Source organism: Aegilops tauschii, chromosome 2, assembly GCF_002575655.3.
Source record: "Aegilops tauschii subsp. strangulata cultivar AL8/78 chromosome 2, Aet v6.0, whole genome shotgun sequence".
Classification (NCBI taxonomy): Eukaryota; Viridiplantae; Streptophyta; class Magnoliopsida; order Poales; family Poaceae; genus Aegilops; species Aegilops tauschii.
Genome location: NC_053036.3, coordinates 137431792 through 137450377, shown reverse-complemented (window position 1 = coordinate 137450377; position 18586 = coordinate 137431792). Strand labels below are relative to the sequence as shown.

The 18586-nt window shown below is 49.8% G+C and overlaps 2 protein-coding genes across 2 annotated transcripts; one reads left to right on the top strand and one right to left on the bottom strand.

The window, feature by feature from the left end:
* Positions 1-5944: 5944 nt before the first annotated feature.
* On the top strand, positions 5945-8103 carry LOC109768536 (uncharacterized). Its single transcript, XM_020327268.4, has one exon. It carries the CDS (start codon positions 6227-6229, stop codon positions 7637-7639), a length of 1413 nt encoding a protein of 470 aa, XP_020182857.1. The 5' UTR covers positions 5945-6226; the 3' UTR covers positions 7640-8103.
* Positions 8104-11121: 3018 nt separating this feature from the next.
* On the bottom strand, positions 11122-15625 carry LOC109768535 (uncharacterized). Its single transcript, XM_020327267.4, has 3 exons — positions 14396-15625; positions 13463-13603; positions 11122-11683 (listed from the first exon to the last, which is right to left on the bottom strand). The coding sequence occupies exons 1-3, from the start codon at positions 15531-15533 to the stop codon at positions 11382-11384; spliced, it is 1581 nt and encodes a 526-aa protein (XP_020182856.1). The 5' UTR covers positions 15534-15625; the 3' UTR covers positions 11122-11381.
* Positions 15626-18586: the final 2961 nt, after the last annotated feature.

Sequence of the window (18586 nt, the reverse complement as noted above, 5' to 3'; positions counted from 1 at the left end):
TCTACTACGCAACCTTCTTCTTGTAGACGTTGTTGGACCTCCAAGTGCAGAGGTTTGTAGGACAGTAGCAAATTTCCCTCAAGTGGATGACCTAAGGTTTATCAATCCGTGGGAGGCGTAGGATGAAGATGGTCTCTCTCAAGCAACCCTGCACCCAAATAACAAAGAGTCTCTTGTGTCCCCAACACACCCAATACAATGGTAAATTGTATAGGTGCACTAGTTCGGCGAAGAGATGGTGATACAAGTGCAATATGGATAGTAGATATAGGTTTTTGTAATCTGAAAATGTAAAAACAGCAAGGTAACTAAAGATAAAAGTGAGCGTAAACGGTATTGCAATGCTAGGAAACAAGGCCTAGGGTTCATACTTTCACTAGTGCAAGTTCTCTCAACAATAATAACATAATTGGATCATATAACTATCCCTCAACATGCAATAAAGAGTCACTCCAAAGACACTAATAGCGGAGAACAAACGAAGAGATTATGGTAGGGTTCGAAACCACCTCAAAGTTATTCTTTCAGATCAATCTATCATAGAGTTCGTACTAGAATAACACCTTAAGACACAAATCAATCAAAACCCTAATGTCACCTCAAGTATCCATGGGTATGATTATACGATATGCATCACACAATCTCAGATTCATCTATTCAAACCAACACAAAGTACTTCAAAGAGTGCCCCAAAGTTTCTACCGGAGAGTCAAGACGAAAATGTGTGCCAACCCCTATGCATAGGTTCATGGGTGGAACCCGCAAGTTGATCACCAAAACATACATCAAGTGAATCACGTGATATCCCATTGTCACCACAGATACGCACGGCAAGACATACATCAAGTGTTCTCAAATCATTAAAGACTCAATCCGATAAGTTAACTTCAAAGGGAAAACTCAATCCATTACAAGAGAGTACAGGGGGGGAAGAAACATAAGATCCAACTATAATAGCAAAGCTCGCGATACATCAAGATCGTATCACACCAAGAACACGAGAGAGAGATCAAACACATAGCTACTGGTACATACCCTCAGCCACGAGGGTGAACTACTCCCTCCTCGTCATGGAGAGCGCCGGGATGATGAAGATGGCCACTGGTGAGGGTTCCCCCCTCCGGCAGGGTGCCGGAACAGGGTCCCGATTGGTTTTTGGTGGCTACAGAGGCTTGCGGCGGCGGAACTCCCGATCTATTCTGTTCCTTGAAGTTTTTAGGGTATATGGATATATATAGGAGGAAGAAGTACGTCAGGGGAGCCATGAGGGGCCCACGAGGGTGGAGGACGCGCCCCCCCTACCTCGTGGCTCCCTCGTTTCTTTCCTGACATGCACTCCAAGTCTATCAGGTTGCTTTCCTTCCAAAAATAACTTTTCCAGAAGGTTTCATTCCGTTTCGACTCCGTTTGATATTCCTTTTCTTCGAAACACTGAAACAAGGGAAAAAACAGGAACTGGAACTGGCACTGGGCTCTGGGTCAATAGGTTAGTCCCAAAAATAATATAAAAGTGTAAAATAAAGCCCATAAACATCCAAGATGGATAATATAATAGCATGAATACTTCATAAATTATAGATTGGTTTTTGGTGGCTACAGAGGCTTGCGGCGGCGGAACTCCCGATCTATTCTATTCCTCGAAGTTTTTACGGTATATGGATATATATAGGAGGAAGAAGTACGTCAGGGGAGCCATGAGGGGCCCACGAGGGTGGAGGGCGCGCCCTAGGGGGGTGGGCGCGCCCTCCTACCTCGTGGCTCCCTCGTTTCTTTCCTGGCGTGCACTCCAAGTCTATCAGGTTGCTTTCCTTCCAAAAATAACTTCTCCAGAAGGTTTCATTCCGTTTCGACTCCGTTTGATATTCCTTTTCTTCGAAACACTGAAACAAGGGAAAAACAGGAACTGGCACTGGGCTCTGGGTCAATAGGTTAGTCCCAAAAATAATATAAAAGTGTAAAATAAAGCCCATAAACATCCAAGATGGATAATATAATAGCATGAATACTTCATAAATTATAGATATGTTGGAGACGTATCGGATCCCCTTGTGTCGAATCAATAAATTTGGGTTGAATACTCTACCCTCAAAAACTGTTGTGATCCCCTATACTTGTGGGATATCAATGACATATTGATTTTTGGAACAAATCTGAATGTTATTAAGGAGGTCAAGGATTTCCTATCTCGTTGTTTTGAGATCAAGGATTTAGGAATAGCAGATGTTATTCTAAACATCAAGCTATTAAGAGATGATGGTGGTGGAATTACATTGCTTCAATCTCACTATGTGGAAAAGATCTTGAGTCGCGTTGGCTATAGTGACTGCAAGCCCTCTCTAACACCATATGATGCTAGCGTGCTGCTTCGAAAGAACCTAAGAATTTTTAGAGATCAATTGAAATATTCTCATATTATTGGCTCAGTTATGTGTTTAGACAGTGCTACAAGACCTGACATCTCGTTTGCCGTTAACAAACCGAGCCGATTTATTTCAAAACCAAGAGATGTTCGTTGGAAAGCTCTAGAGAGAGTATGCCTTATTTGAAAGGCACTACAAATTATGGAATTCACTACACTGGGTACCCAAAGGTGCTTGAAGGGTATAGTGACTCAAACTGGATCTCGGATGCTGATGAGATAAAGGCCATGAGCGGATATGTCTTCACTCATGGAGGTGGCACTGTTTTTTGGAAGTCTTGCAAGCAGACCATCTTAACGAGGTCAACAATGAAAGCAGAACTCACAGCACTAGATACAACTACGGTCGAAGCATATTGGCTTCGTCAGCTCTTGAATGACTTGCCGGTTGTTGAGAAACCTGTACCAGGTATCCTTATGAACTGCGAAATCAAACTATGATCACGAAAGTGAGCAGCTCAAAGGATAACATGAAGTCATCAAGACATGTTCACAGAAGGTTAAAGTCTATCAGGAAAATGAGAAACTCCGGAGTTATTGCATTGGATTATATCCAAACATCTAAAATCTGGCAGATCCTTTTACTAAGGGTCTATCACGTAATGTGGTAGATAATGCATCAAAGGATATGGGTATGAGGCCCACAATATGAGTTGTTCATAGTGGTAACCTAGTCTATGTGATCGGAGATCCTATGAGTTAGATGTGGAAGACAAGTTGTTGATCGACTGAGAGGAGAGTATCCTTACTATTAACAATACCACTCCATGAAGATGCAATACTCTCCTAATTTGCATGGAAGTATGATGTATATCTTAATGTGTTCTAAGTGGCTTATTTAAGCAGAGATGTTGTCCTGTGGAATATCTTTTGAAGAATACACCTATATGAGTCTGATTGTTAGACGTCGCAATCTATGAGAGTAGGGTGCTCTCTAGTAAACTCATGAAAGGCATGGGAGTATGACGCATAAGATCCACCCGCAGGGAAGTCCCACGGTAGCCTAGTATCGGTCAAGGCTTTGTGGGAGGTTAGATTCATAGAAAGCTTGCAGTTCAAGGCCTAGTCCACTGTTCAAGTTGCTTACTAGTGTACCATAGAGTACTAGGTGGAAGTTCAACTTAACAGTCTCCACTGCAGTACCGGTATATAAAACAGTGTTTTGAAACCAAAGGCAAATTTTGTGTGCCTCTGAGATCTAGTGGGGGATTGCTGAAATTTGGTTTATTTTGGGCCAGCCCAATAGCCATTTCAGAATTCCTAATAAATCCTAGAGGCCCACTTAGCCCATTCGTGCAAGGCAAGAGGTGGGACTAAAGTTTACTCCCACATTGCTAGTTTGGTAGGAGTTGGACCTCCTTATAAGGAGGATGTTTCCCACATGTATGAGCATGAGAACAAGAGAGACATTCACACGCGCTCCTCCTCCGCCGCCCGCCTCGCCATGCCACGCCTTGTCACGATGCGTCACAGGTTGAGGGAATGAGCCAAACTGTTGTCTAAATTTTTGTTGTGCACGACTGGTATACGAAATGTCACACGAAAGCTGAAAAGTTTTTGCTATAGTGGAGATTGAATGCGAATGGTGCATCCCTTTGGCTGTTGGCTATTCGCTTCATCTCCTCTCTTCGTTTCACCTCCCGTCGCTGCCTGTTCGCCTCCTTCTCCTGTGCATATAAAAGAGAGGTCGCTCCTCTCCAGAGAGACACACCAGAACATCATCTTCCTCTCACCACCGAGTTTCAAACTCTGAGCTACTACTAGGTCCTTCCCCATACTGGCTTGCGGCATGCACCGCAGGTCGGGACAGTAGGCCTCCGAAACCCTGCCACTTCGAGTCTTGTACATGAGAAAGGTGATAAGGTTTTTAGAGAGCGCTCTGCGCGACTACTGACTTCTTCATCACGGAAGCCACAGACGCCGACGACCACTTCCCAAACGACGACTTCTTCCCCGACGTCGAAAACCTCTTCGACGACATGGCCGGCGAGGACGTCAACCCCAACATCAATGCTTCTGCCGCAGCTCCGTATGTCTTCTTGTTCTTTTTTATTTGAGATCCTGCCACAGTTTCTTGTTCTAGCTTCTATTCTAGATATATTTTGTTCATATTCACAACTTCAGATGCCATTTGCATACTCTCTGTCGGATTGCATGGCTTATCTTATCTCTGCTACGATAGTTATGTTTTTCTACTATTTATGTTAATAAAATCATATGGTAAAATGCTCATATTTCCAACATATGGCTGCCTAGGGTCGGTAGCTTCCTTCTTTCCCTCGTCTCATTTGTCTTCTTCCTTCCCTTCTTTGTCCCCCTCTCTTTTCTTTTTGTTTTTCATCTTTCCCCTTCTACATGCTCACTCTCTGAAACTAACTCATCTCCGATAGTACATGCACGGCGTTTTCTCGAGATGGAGGTCTCTCCCTCCATTTACGCAATCCTTGTCTCTCTTTGCTTTTAGCCTAGCCTCTACAGTCTTGTTTCTGGCGTGCACTTCATCGGTCTTTGTGGTAAGGATTGGCACAGTTGGTGTAGAGCTCATGCATTCCCCAGGAGCAGGTTCTATTCCTGCCCGCTTGCCATGACAGCCAGCTCAGTCTCCCATCCGAGCGTGCTGCTAGGAACAGAGATGTTCTGTTCAATGACAAGACTTACTTGTTTGTGCTACTAGCTGTAATGGAAAATCCTTGCAACCAATGCTCATTTTGTTGTGCCAGGATGTCTACACGTTGCTTATAACAGTTATTACTCACCAAAAGAAGAAGAAACCTCACAGCTATTACTCGCTAGGTAAAGCCAGTAAATTAACACCATTTGTATTTTTCCTGACTAGCTTGATTCGTCGTCGAAGTCCTTGTGACGGTCTTCATTTCTCCTCGCTAAAGAAACTCGCTCGAGCTTTAAATCATTATGTGACGATGGTTGCAGATATAACAATGCATTACACAACAAAACATTTACAAGCTATATGCACAGCTATAATTTCATCCTTGCAACACCACTTTATGTGCAAGCAAGACCCTCTACATTTTTTCCTTTCAAATTGACCATCAACGCTTCACAATGTCAATTTGCTCTGTTCCTTCCACCCCGAAGAATTGTGTGGGCTATCCGAATAAAATGAAACCTTTTTTTCGATGAAAAGTAGGGTATTTATTCTAGATTCATAGGATTACAATCGGCAGTGACTAGTTCAAAATAAAATGAAACCTATTAAACGCTGGTGCTACTACTAAGCAACAAAATCTTTGAAACAAATATTCATATACAGACTCATGAATTGAAACAAATATTCAGCATGAATGGTGAGCTATATCAAAAATAAATGAAAAGAAATGTTTGACCGGCACATCTAGACTAGACAGGTCATCGAGTCCACGTGGCGGCCTCCACGGCGACTCTCTCTCTCTCTCTCTCTCTCTCTCTCTCTGGGTGGGTGGGTGTGGGTGTGGGGTTGGGGGTGTCAGTTTGTTTGTTTTGTTTTGTTTAAAAAAAGAAGAAGTTTGCTTCCATGCATGGATTTCTCCTCCTCCCCCTCAACCGCACCCATCGCTCCAACAAAACCTCCGATCGATCACGACCTCCGCTAGCTTCGCCTTCCGCTTAACCACACCACCCTACCTTTCCTCCCCTCTACTCCTTCAGCTCTCCCAAGCTTCATTCGCTCTCCCCCAGATCCCCAATGGTCGCGCCCGCCGCCTCAGATCCTCCCCCAGGCGGCCCCTCCCCCTCCCCACTCTCCTCCTGATCGATCCGATCGACACCGCATCGCTGCTTCTTGTCCGTCCGGTCGGCCGATCGATCATGGACGCCGTGGGGGAGCTTGCTGCTGCGGGGATGCACCACCACCACCACCACCACCACAGGTGCAAGGTGTGCGGGAAGGGCTTCTCGTGCGGTCGCTCGCTGGGCGGCCACATGCGCTCCCACATCTCGCTCGGCGAGGCGCTGCCGGAGGCCGACGACGAGCTGATGAGGCGCTCCTCCGCCAACGGCGGCCGGACCAGCGCCAATGGCGCCGTCGGCTACGGGCTCCGGGAGAACCCCAAGAAGACGCGCCGGCTGTCCGACTTCGCCGACGAGGAGGAGGATCAGGGCGGCGACGGGGGCGAGCAGAGGGCCTGCCGGGAGTGCGGCAAGCTGTTCTCGTCGTGGCGATCGCTGTTCGGCCACATGAAGAGCCATGCGCCCGGCGCCGCCAGGGATCACGATGAGTACGACGAGGCTGACGCTGACGACGACGTGGACCTGCTGGGAGAGGAGGAGTACTCCTTCGCCGCGGAGGCGGAAGCGGAGGCAGAGGAGAAGGAGGAGGAAGAGGAGATTGAGGCGGCGCCGATGGAACCGCTGGTGCCGGCGCCGGTGGCTGTGATGGCCGCGCCGCCCAGGCGGAGGCGCAGGTCGATGCGCGTGGCGGCGCCTGCCCCCGCGCCGCCGCCGCCGATGCTGAGCGCGTTCGAGAAGGAGCAGGAGGACGTCGCGCTCTGCCTCCTGATGCTCTCGCGCGACACCACCGGCGGCATGCGGGGCTCGCCGGCGCCGAAGCAGGCGCACCTCCCGAGGAACGCCTACGGCTACAATTCCGACGACGACTCAGCTCTGTTCCAGTACGGCGACGCCAAGACCAAGAGCGTCGCCAAGAGCAAGAAGCGAAGGACCAGCCATTACGCGCTCAACTCCGCCTCGCCGAAGCAGCGGGGCGAGGCCGCGCCGCCGCCGGCGAAGCGCACCCGCTACGAGTGCCCGGGGTGCGGCAGGGTTTTCAGCTCCTACCAGGCGCTGGGCGGCCACCGCGCGAGCCACAAGCGGATCAACACCAGCTGCAGCGCGCCCAAGGCCGCGCCCGCCGCCGCCGCCGCCCCCGCGCCGGAGCCGAGCGTCGACACCTACACCTCGTTCGGCACCCTGTCCCCGTCGGCCTCGCCGGACTCGGTGGCCATCGGCATTGGCGCCGGCAACAGCAAGAAGCCAGCCGCCGGCGAGGCGGAGAAGTTCGAGTGCCCGGTCTGCTTCAGGGTGTTCGGGTCGGGGCAGGCGCTGGGCGGGCACAAGCGGTCCCACATAATCGCCGACGCCGCCTTCTCCTCCGACGGCGAGCTCTACGGCAGCGCGAGCGTGAGCGTGAGCGTCAACGAGGAGCAGGAGCAGGGGTACCCGGTGGCGGCGGCGGGGTCGCTCGACCTCAACTTCCCGCCGGCTCCATCGGAGGAGGCCTGAACTCGAGCGCCCGACCCACCGCAGCGAGAGCCAGCCACAAGCAGAAGCTCGATCCGCAAACCGAGGCCATCAATGGGGGATGTGTACAGATTGATTCGATTCGTTTCCGTCATTCTTTCCAAGCGCTCCAAGCTCGAAGGTAGAGAGAGAGAATCTTCCAAGAAAGAAACCCAAGAAGAAGAAGAGTTCAGAGTTCAGAGAAGCCATCATTCAGGTTCTTGATTAGGAAAAAAGAAAGAAAGAAAGAATACATTTCTTTTTTGTTTTCGCTGCATTCCTTTTTTGATTTCATCTCCGGATGGACAGGATTAATAAGCCGGCCTGCGAGTTAGTGGCCAACAAAGATGAACTCAAATGCTATTCCTTTTTATTATTATTATCGGGTCGTCATAGTTTATTTCCTTCCTTCTATTTCTTTTCTGGATGGATGGAGATTTGGTCATGCATATGCAGTGTTATTTTTAGCCTTGCTGTTAAGCTGTGCTAATTGCTACCCATGTCCATGTGGTGGTAACTGAAGTACTGAACCCCCGTGAATTCCTGGGTCAATGCTAACCTTTGCCCAGCTCCTACTTTTGCTGCACTGACCTGACCGACCGACTAACTGAGATCTCCAGCAACCAAGCAACCAACTCCTTTGCTTCAGTCGACAGGGTGACAATCCTCAGCCGTTCCACTGGCTGGTGCCTCTGACTGACAGGGTGACAATCAGCCAGGAGAAGCTAAGCCATCAAGCAAGCAGAGAGCACTGCACTGGACCCCAGCCGGCCTCAACAATGCAGTGTGCATGAAAGAATGCAAAATTTCAGACTGATGGAAGCTCATAAGCTGAAAGCCTGAAACGTACTGGTGAAATGATTGGTTAGCACAATGGAGCAACAAATCTTTATTACGAGCAAGCAGGTGGGAGTACTGCCACAGAGAAAAAAGGATGTGTATACCAAGCAAGCATGCAGGAGAGCACAGGACGAGCCTTGCTTCTCACTCTCCCTCCGTTCTAGCTAGCTTAGCTGAGCCACTGTCCTGCTGTTGCCTTTGCAAGCCTGCAGCGGCCAAAATAGTTAAAGATTAGCGCTAATCATGCCATCTTCGCCCTCGCTTTCTCTCTCTGGAGAGAGAGGGCAGGCAGGCGGGCGCAGACAGCTCACGCAAACGTTGTGTTGTTCGTGTCCCTTTCTCGCCTGCCTTGGCTGAACTGGTTTGTTTACCAGCTAGTAGAGGTTAGTCTCTCTGTGAGGCAAACTTGATGTGCCCATCGCCTCTCCTACGAAAAAAAAAACTTGAGGCTAGCTGCCGCCTGTGCAGGCCGTCGTCTCAGGTCGGGGTTCTTTGATTCTTCTCTTGTTTGGGCCCTGCTTGGACATACTTCTTCGGGTCACATCCACCGTGTTGCTGGGCAAATGCAGCGGCATATCCCTTGCTTCGGCTGAGTAAACTACTACTAGTACTACTCAAGTGTACCTTCGAAGAACAATGCTTTTGTTTTGTAGGTCCAGTATGGATGGCGTCCGAATAACAGGCTACGTAACATATATATTTTTTTCATTTCTAGGATGAATTTGTAGAAGTTGTCGGTGTGCGCGACGGCCGCTATCTCTTCCCTTGTTGTTAAGAGAAAGAAAAATGGTGATCGGTCGAAGGTTGGTTGCGAGAAGGCGAGCAAAAACATTGTGATCGATGCATGCTTGATGCCGATGACCATCTCCAAGGACCCTCTTTTTATCAAGAGAAAATGCATTGCGTGCCAATCAGACGGGACCACAATCCTGTGCTGCTCTACTTGGTGGAGCTCTCGATGCAACGTTCCTTTGTTTCTTTATGGTGCCAGGATTAGATGATGTCCTGGACTGACCACGATTATCTATCGGAAGCCAATCAGCTTGTGAACTGACAAATTAACAAGTGAACTGAAGATATACTACTACTGCAGTTGATGTGGTTCAAGCAGGTTCCCTGTGTAGTTTATACTACTGTCAACAGGTCTTCGTTCCGTAGCGGGTTTTCTGATGAGGACCCAACTCGCCTCTGCATTTCCGGTCACCACACCCCCTGCCTGCTCGACTTTGTATTCCCGCTTTAAGTAATGGAAATAGCTAAATAGGGATAGCCTGGTGGGTTCCATAATATAGACACAGAGCTCCTACCGTCAGCCATAAGCAAACTCTTCGGGTGCAAGCTTTCTAATTATTAGAAGAATCTTAAGTTAGATATAGAGTTACTTGCAGACTATTTCTCCAGTAAACCGGCTGCAACTTGCACGAGCCTCCATTTCTGCTTGCTTTGCACCAACAGGGAAAATAATAATACCAAGATCACACAATTGGCAGTTCCAAAGTGACTTGAAGCCAAACAGCACAGCCCTTGATCAGGTCTTCAGCTTCAGAACCAGCAGTGCACCACATCCTCGGAATAGCAGGCGCCACAAGGCCACAAGGCAAAGGTCTAGGAAGGAAGGAATGAGCCAATGGATGAGCTGTCGCAGGCACTTGCACAGTTGCACTGCACCTACAGCCAAAGGTTCAGGTCACACTCCAACTTGTGAGAAAGATATGCATAACATGTATCTAACGCCACAAAGATGTCATGGCAGCGACTTCCTTAGTCATTATTACAGAGAACAATTGAGAAGATACTCCATGAAAATAGGGCATGACCGACCAACTCGGGTCAGGTGTGCAGCCAACGTCTTCTAATTGTGGCTCCTCTGATGTGTGAGCCTTAACCTGAACACTTGAGCAGAGGCCATTGGCTTCTCTGCTGCATGCCTTGCAACCACCCAAGTCTCAACCAACCTTTGTTTAGCAGTCAGCACACACGGATCCAGATCTGCCTGACTGCCTAAGATTAGCCATGAGAGGGTTCTGAAAGATAGGGGCTCCAGATGGGTGGTTTTTTGACCGGGTGAGCAGGCAACCACCAGCTTAAAAACGGCCATAAAGTGTGGCTAAACAACTTGACTTTCTAGCATGATAAGAGGTGTCGAAAGGCGCTAATGACTCCGCGCAATGTTGAAAGAGAAGGCGGAGTAGAGGAAGCAAAGGTAGATTCCACTGTATGTATGTGGATTCAAGGGTGTGATTATTGGAAAAGGTTGATTGGTTAGTGGGCAGTATATCACACCGGCCAGGCTTGGGGTGTACTCTTCACACAAAAGCTCAAGCTTCTTGCATGGCCTGAAAATGTGACAATCATGGAGCTCTGTCTCCGGATCTTCGCTCTAATCAGCCATCGATCTCTTGTCGATTTGTCATGCCGCTTGATTTTTGCAGTAAACCGTCATTGGGTTGGCCACAGAAATTGAAGATTTTCATGTGTAGTTGGTGAACAGGAAGAAGCTTTCTAAAATCAAAAGTAAGGGGGTGTTAAAAAATGATGCAAAACAATCAAACAAAATTTATAAACCATGTTGCATTACTAGCTGTCATCTACGGAATACTTAGCTTTGACCTGATAATGCAGGCATCCTATACTGAGGACACCCATAGCATAATAGACAAGGATCTTATTAAAAATTTAGTCAACTTAACAAAGAAAAAAGAAAATAACAGAAACGAGCTGGCATCTTCACGAGGAACAAGGGTCAAAAGGCCTCAGTACACTTTCATGAAGCATTACTCAACTAGCCCTACACCCAACTTACAAAAGCATGGATCATCAGTTCATAGCCAAAATCTGTTTGTCCAAAATATGATATAAACTAGTTAAACTTCCCATATCCTCAAGCAGTCTGCCTTCCAAATACCTATGGAAGTTCTTCATCACTGGCATCCAGATCTGCACCGTCTATTTCGTTGCCTGTAGGAACAATGAAGCGGGTACCTAGCTCCTGTGTTAGCTTCAAGGCACTACGGAAGTGTGGGCAGTCTGCTTTATTTCCAGGAACACCATTGCTCCGAAACCATTTTGCCCAAGCTTTGCTAAGTTTTGATCTTGTCTCCGTCTCCTTCTTGAACATCACATCAATTCGAGTTTGCTTGAGTACCCGGCTAGGCACAAGATCTGCATCCATTCCTTGATCTTCGTGCTTTGGCTTGCCGAACGTTCCTGCAGGGCGAGAAGAGAATGAAAGAATCAAGCCCCAAGTCAGACCAACCCACAATATCCCTGCATTCCAAATCCGCATGGGGAATCTTGGTAAGGAAAGTGGCACACACAAACCTGTTTATTTATTTATTACTGTAAAAAGTTGACAGGAATGAGGCAAAAAAGAATCACTAACTAGCAGAGCAGCAGGTGCAATCACATTCCAAATTAACAGTAACCCTCTCGAGCCCGCCCCCGCGTCGCCCTCCCTAGCGACACGGGGGAAACCGCACCCACCGCCGCCGGTCAAACCCCCCTCCGCCCGCCCCCGCTGCGCCGCCGCCGGAGGGCCGGCCGGCGAAGCCGCGCCGCGCCCCGGGATGGCGGCGGCGGGGGGAATCCGTTCCTCCCCCACCCCCCCCGCGCGTTCCCCGCCCCCAGATCCGCCCCGCTGCAGGACGCCACCTCCCCGCCCAGATCCGCCGCCGCTGCGCCGCCGCCGGGGGGGCCGGCCAGCTTGGTCGTGCCGCGCCTCGGGAGGACGGCGGCGGGACGGATCCGCCCCTGCGCGCGCATCCCCCTCCCCCCAGTGCCCCACGTGGCACCCCCCTCCCAGCTGCTGCGCTCTGCCTGTCCAGCGATGGCCGTTGTGTGCTAGCCTTGGCCACAGGGCGCCGTCCCCAGCAGTTCTCCCTCCCCCTCCGTGCGTGGCCCAGCCCTGCTGGTGGTGCTGCCCTTGGATTGGGCGCGGGACCTGCGGCCGGTCGCATGGGTGTCCGCGGCATACCTTCCTGCTGGCGGGCCCCTCGCCGCCGGCGGCTCGTCCTCTCCCTCGAGCCACGGAGACGGCTTTCGCGGTGGCGGCGAGTATACAGTGCTAGTGGTGGTCTTGAAGCCCTCAAGGCGGGCCTCAGCGACCCAGCAGCTATGTTCCTTCCAGCTTGCCTGGTCCCCCGATGTCCCGACGACTATGGCCACGGTAGCCAGGATCTGCGTCCCTCCAGTCCTTGCTTGCCGGCGTTGCCAATCGCCGTCGCCCCACCCCCTTATGGCTTGCTTCGCGCCCGCCCTACCTTGTATGCTTCAAAGCCCCCGCTTTTGCCAGATCCAATGTTCGTAGGTTCGGAGGCGGTGCCACCCTTCGACGGCAGTTGCAGCCCCGCCAACCCCCTTCCGACATGGTGACTCCGACCGGCGTTGGCGTCCTCATCTTCGTTTCCAGACATGGTGGCTATGGGATTGCTCAGCCTCAGGCCTGGGAGAAATCCCTGCTCGGCTTGCCGATGCTGGCAGCACCGGCGTCTGCGGACGTCGTTTTCCTTCCTGGAGGCGTTGTCAAGGCCCTCGGCTGCGCCCCTCTTCGAGCTCAGGGGAAACCCTAGGTCCGGTTCCTCCGGATCGGATGGCGACGGCGTCTCGACGTCGTCCTCCTTCTTGAAGGCGCCATCTTGCTCGCTCGCGGTGTCCCCGGTTTTGGTTCCCGAGATGTTGATGGTCGAGTTGGTTCGGCGTTGCCACTCTTGGTTCGGGTTTGGTAGGTTTAGCTGTGATGTATCCTCTCTTCGGGTCGAGCATCCCTTTTCTTTCTGCTCCGGTCACCATGTTCACGCCTGCCTGCGTTCGTGCCATGTGTTGTACTCCTATCTGTACTCGTTCTATTTTCTTCTATCAATGCAATGATACGCAAGCTTTGCGTATTCGAGAAAAAAGAATTCAGCTACTAATCGACCTATCAAAGTCCAAATCTCCAATGTATAACAGATTACAGACCCATTAAATCCCAAGATACATGTATGTTACCTCCTTCCGGTAAGGTTTCACTCGAGGTAGCTGCTTCGTTACCTCCTACTGCTCCTACACCCCATGAAGCAAGGAGGTAATCATCCGCAAGAGGTGCAAAGAGGTCACCAGTCCCCCTCTCGCATACCGCCAAGTCACTCACTAGCACAGAGAAGTGATATCATCAGACTGGGAAAATGGAAAAAAAAGGGGACAAGAGGGAAGACCAAGAAACTGAGAAAACAAGCAAAGAAGATGAACTCAGACCTCATAGTCTTGTCTTGAGTGTTAGTATGAGTAGGTGACAGATGAGTTTGTCGCACAGAAAATGATAAATGGCCATTGGTGTGATATTGTGGTTAAAACTACTGCTTTTAACAGAATAACTGTAAGAACTAAAAGGGGGGAATTGAACATCCAAAAGTGAAAATGTTACAAGAACATTGTTTCATCGCCTATCCTCACGTTTTTACATTTTCTCGGCAAACACACACTAACTAGTCAGTAACCAAGAACTTATAATCCTCAGCTTAATGCCACAAGATAGGAAAGATGCGGAAAATGACAAAAAACACAAACAGAAAACACACTAGTTTTAACAATTGATACACAGAAAATCATCTAATAATAAGTGGACCTCTTACTGATTCCATAGGATATGAAATGAGCGGAGAATAATAGAAAGCACAATGCCTAAACAGTGGAAATTTTGCCAAGGCCCGTAACGGTTTTATTACATCCAGTCATGGAATAAAATTAGTTAAAACTGGCTGCATTCTCTGAACATGACATTAGTCCAGTCTTCACTAATATCAAAGAAAATATGAATACGACAAGTAGAGTTAAGCAGTTACACAAACACTTCAGTACTACTATCACATTATTCCAGGAAACAAGTACTACTAAAAATATATCAATATTTTTATTTGCTCAAATGTAAAGACAGAGAACTACCTGCAGTATAGAAACTTCTGTAGGGAAGATAGGCAGTATTGCTGAAATTCTCTTTGCCGAGATTCCTGGACTGCATTGACTCAAGTCGAACCATGCAGAAACCGATGTCCGTCCTTATATAAATCACATGATCAACTTCATCATACCCCATTAATAAATTGTGCAGTCCCCCCATAGGCCCCAATCCAAGGATCGTGTTCAGTTGAATGGTCTTCTGCAATACCCATCCAGCAACACCATCATCACAACTGACCTTCCTCTCCCACATTTCAAATTTATAGCACGACAAAATGGCGAGGCCGACACAGCCATCGTCTGCTAAAATGACCTGAAGACTGCGATGCCTATAGTACTCCAGACCGTGCGGCATCTCTATGTTGGCTAGGCTCTGCCTACCCAAATCAAACTCCAGTATGCCTTCCCCATCATCTCCAGGAAACAACCAGTAAAGGGCATTTCCAATAAGTGTACTGGGTTGCCTCAAATCATACATCTCACGATTCTCAATGGAGATGATATCGCCCCATATGCCAGACTCCGATGAGTAGACAGAGGCGAAAGCTTGTCTATAGTCGTCACTGATGCCCATCAAGACCACCTGAAATGGGCTGGTGTGGCAATCGCCGTGCACGTGGCCTTCGTCGCCGGAAACGCAAATCACGGCGGCGTTGAAGACGCCAATCTCCTTTCCGGTAAACACTGGTGGAACGACCACACAACGGCGGCCTCCCGTGGCGGGGTCAAACAGCACGACCTCGCCCAGCTGTTGGGCGAAGAAGACGACGCGCCCATGGCGGCAGTCGAATATGTCCATGTTCATGCTGCGGATGTCTCGAGGGAAGAAGCGCTCGTGCGGGATGTGGTCTGGAGGGTCGAGATCGGACCTGAAGTAGCGGTGCCCGGTGTGGCCCATTACGAGGCCGAGGAGGGGAGGTTTCCGGTGTTGGTCGCGGAAGCCGCGGAGGAATTGGGGGTCGGTGACGACGTCGCGCCACTGCTTGCAGACGACGGAGAGGCGGGGAAGGGTGGAGGGCTGAGGCGGGAGGAGGAGGAAAATCTTCCGTAGGAGGTCGTCGTCTTCCAGCGCCGCCGGGGCCGAGGCGGGGCGAGCGCCGCGGCGGCGGCGGCGGCGGGTCATGGTGTCGCCGACTGGATGTGTTGTGGGGGTGTGGAGTAGTGGATGTCGACTGTGTGTGGTCCGGTCCGTCGACGCTTTCGGTCAGGGCCGAAGAACCAGCCCGTGAGATGACTATAAATAATTTCAGGGCCCGTTCGGAGTGCAGGGATGGTAAACAATGGAATAGGGGACTTTGTAGGAATACGATTTACTTAGACTAGTGGAATCTTTGGAATGGGAAATAAAGGAATGTATACTTAGATGCAATCTGATTTAATTAATTCCCCCAGTTTTTCCCCCGAAACTCGCGGAGCGCCGCCAAGGGCGATTAGGGTTTTACGGGTGGAACTCGACGGCGCGCGCCGATCTACGGCGCGGCGCACAGGATCGTGATCCCGAGGATGGCTTCATCAGTGGGGCATGGCCATGGGAAGGAGCCCCTGTCGCCGGGCGCGGCAAGGGCGAAGCTGGCGAAGGCCCTAGGTAAACTGGACATTACTGAAGAGGAGGCGACGCCGCTGGTTCTCGATGATAGAGAAGAAGGTCAGCCGGAGAAGTGGATGATAGCGAGGAAGGTTCTGCACCGACGTGTTCTACACATACAGACAATCATCAGTGCACTTCGTCCGGCCTGGGGTAACCCTAAAGGTCTGATCTTTAGATCGGTAGAGGAAAACACGTTCGTGGCTGAGTTCGCGAGCAGGAGAGATCGTGATCGAGTTTGGGAAGGTTCGCCTTGGCATGTAAGTAAAAACGTCGTCGTCTTGTCAGAGTTTGATGAATGCATGCGGCCTTCTGAACTGAGCTTTAGCAAGATTCATATGTGGGCAAGGGTCATCAACTTGCCCTTCAATCTACGGGGAGAGAAGTGGTGTGCTGCAATAGCTCAACAGATTGACAAGCAAGCATCTGGGGTGCAGTTTGATCATGTTAATGGCTATCTCAGAGCTAGGGTTTCAGTTGATGTGGACAAACCGTTAAGGCGCTGGATCTTAATTGAGTCAGCAAGGAGGAAACAGACGGACCTGTATGACATCCAATATGAGAATGTTCCGCACTTCTGTTTCTCATGCGGAAGGTTGGGCCACTCCGATTTGCATTGTCTGACCCCGGGGACTCGAGATGCCAATGGGGACCTCCCCTTTGGAAGAGGACTGCGGGCGTCGGAAGATCGCAGAGCGCCGAGTGCTAGCGAGAACTCGTCTCGAGATCAATCAAATAGTCAAAAGAACAAAGCTGAGACAAGAGGTTCGAGTAATGCAGCTGAGAAAGGAACTGAAGTTAATTCTCCGATTAAGAGCAAAAATCTAAATAAACGCAAGGGAGGGACGCAAGAGAAGAAACAAGAGTACATGAGGGTTATACCCTTGCTGATGGAGAAGGCACACGACCCAGAGGATGGCCAAGGGGGCGATGTAGAGGTGCTCTCGGACTCCTCTGAGAAAAGTGGTGAAGGCGAGAGGTTGCTAAAGAAGAAGAAACCTACCCCGGTCAACTCCGGTGAGACAGCAGAGGTTGCGGTGCAGCCCTGCCGGGCACAATGAATTGCCTCAGCTGGAACTGTCGCGGGCTTGGGAACCCAGCGACAGTTCGCGAGCTTCGCAGTGTGGTGAAGCAAGAAGGGCCCGGTCTCTTATTTCTGATGGAGACTAAGATTGCGGCAAAGGGGGTAGAAAGTCTGCAAAATCTTCTGGGCTTTGCGGGCTGTTTTGCAGTTGATAGTGATGGTCTCAGCGGTGGCATTGGTCTATTCTGGACAAGTGAGGTTCAGGTGGATCTTTAGAGTTTCAGTTCGGGGCACATAGACGTGTTGTTGCAGAATAGTAATCTGAATCGAGATAAATGGAGATTTACGGGGTTTTATGGGGCCCCTCGAGCATCGGACATACACCACAGTTGGAGATGTCTTCGGACTTTGTTTTCTATCCAACATCCGGCATGGTTATGCGTAGGGGATTTCAATGAAACACTGTATGCTACGGAACATTTTTCGCTCGTTGCCCGGCCTGAATGGCAGATGCGTGCATTCCATGAAGCAGCTGATGATTGCTTGTTCCAAGATATGGGGTGGTCTGGAACAGAGTACACTTGGGATAATGGTCAAACAGGTGACGATGATGTCAGGGCCCGACTTGACAGAGCGTTTGGGAACCCAGCATTGATCCAGATGTTCGGGCACTCAAGAGTTCGGCACATAAGTACCACGGACTCCGACCATTGCTTGGTCCTGGTCGAACTCCGTATGGATGTGGCCGAGAGGAGAAGGGGAGGGAAGCAGTTTCGCTATGAAGATGTATGGTAGACACATGCAGACTATGATAGTGTTGTCTTGAATAATTGGCAAAAAGGAGCTGGTGTGCATGGCCTGGCGGGGGTGATTAATGCGCTTAATAACATATTACCCACATGGGGCGCATGTGAGTTCGGCAGCCTGACGGCCAAAGTGAGGAAACTTCGACAGAGGTTGAACCAGCTTAGGAGCCGCGCGGGCAGGAGAGGTCCAACTGATGAAGAGAAAGCCATAGTCAAGAAGCTACGTGAGGCACTTCATCAGGAGGAAATATGGATGCGCCAGAGGTCCAGAGTACCATACTTGCGCGAGGGAGACAGGAATACAAATTTTTTTCACGCACAAGCAGCTCAACGCAGGAGAATGAACAAAATTGAGGGACTTGTGCGAGCTGATGGCTCTGTATGCCAGTCCTAGGCAGATGACCATGAGGAGGTACAACAGTTCTACACAACTCTGTATAAATCTCAAGGAGTCAGACCCCTTGATGAACTGCTGGACTTAGTTCCAAATAGGGTGACAGCACCTATGAATGCACACCTAGATAAGCCATTTACGGCAAAAGAGGTGAGGGTGGCGTTGTTTCAGATGGCCCCATCCAAAGCACCCGGAGTGGACGGATTTACTGCGGGATTTTTTCAGAGGCACTGGCCACTGCTGAAAGATGACATAACCCCGGCAGTGTTGAGCTTTTTGAATGGGGGCAAGCTTCCAGAAGGTATGAATGATACATCCATCACCCTCATCCCAAAGGTTCGGCATCCACAAAGAATAACCCAATATA

Bases quoted from the DNA above. Each gene is read 5' to 3' on its own strand.
- LOC109768536 (XM_020327268.4), top strand. From the start codon at position 6,227: ATGGACGCCGTGGGGGAGCTTGCTGCTGCGGGGATGCACCACCACCAC.
- LOC109768535 (XM_020327267.4), bottom strand. From the start codon at position 15,533: ATGACCCGCCGCCGCCGCCGCCGCGGCGCTCGCCCCGCCTCGGCCCCG. The intron at 13,604-14,395 runs GTAGTTCTCTGT...TCTCTGTGCTAG, and splicing joins CAGAAGTTTCTATACTGCAG to TGAGTGACTTGGCGGTATGC. The intron at 11,684-13,462 runs GTAACATACATG...CTCGCCCTGCAG, and splicing joins TGAAACCTTACCGGAAGGAG to GAACGTTCGGCAAGCCAAAG.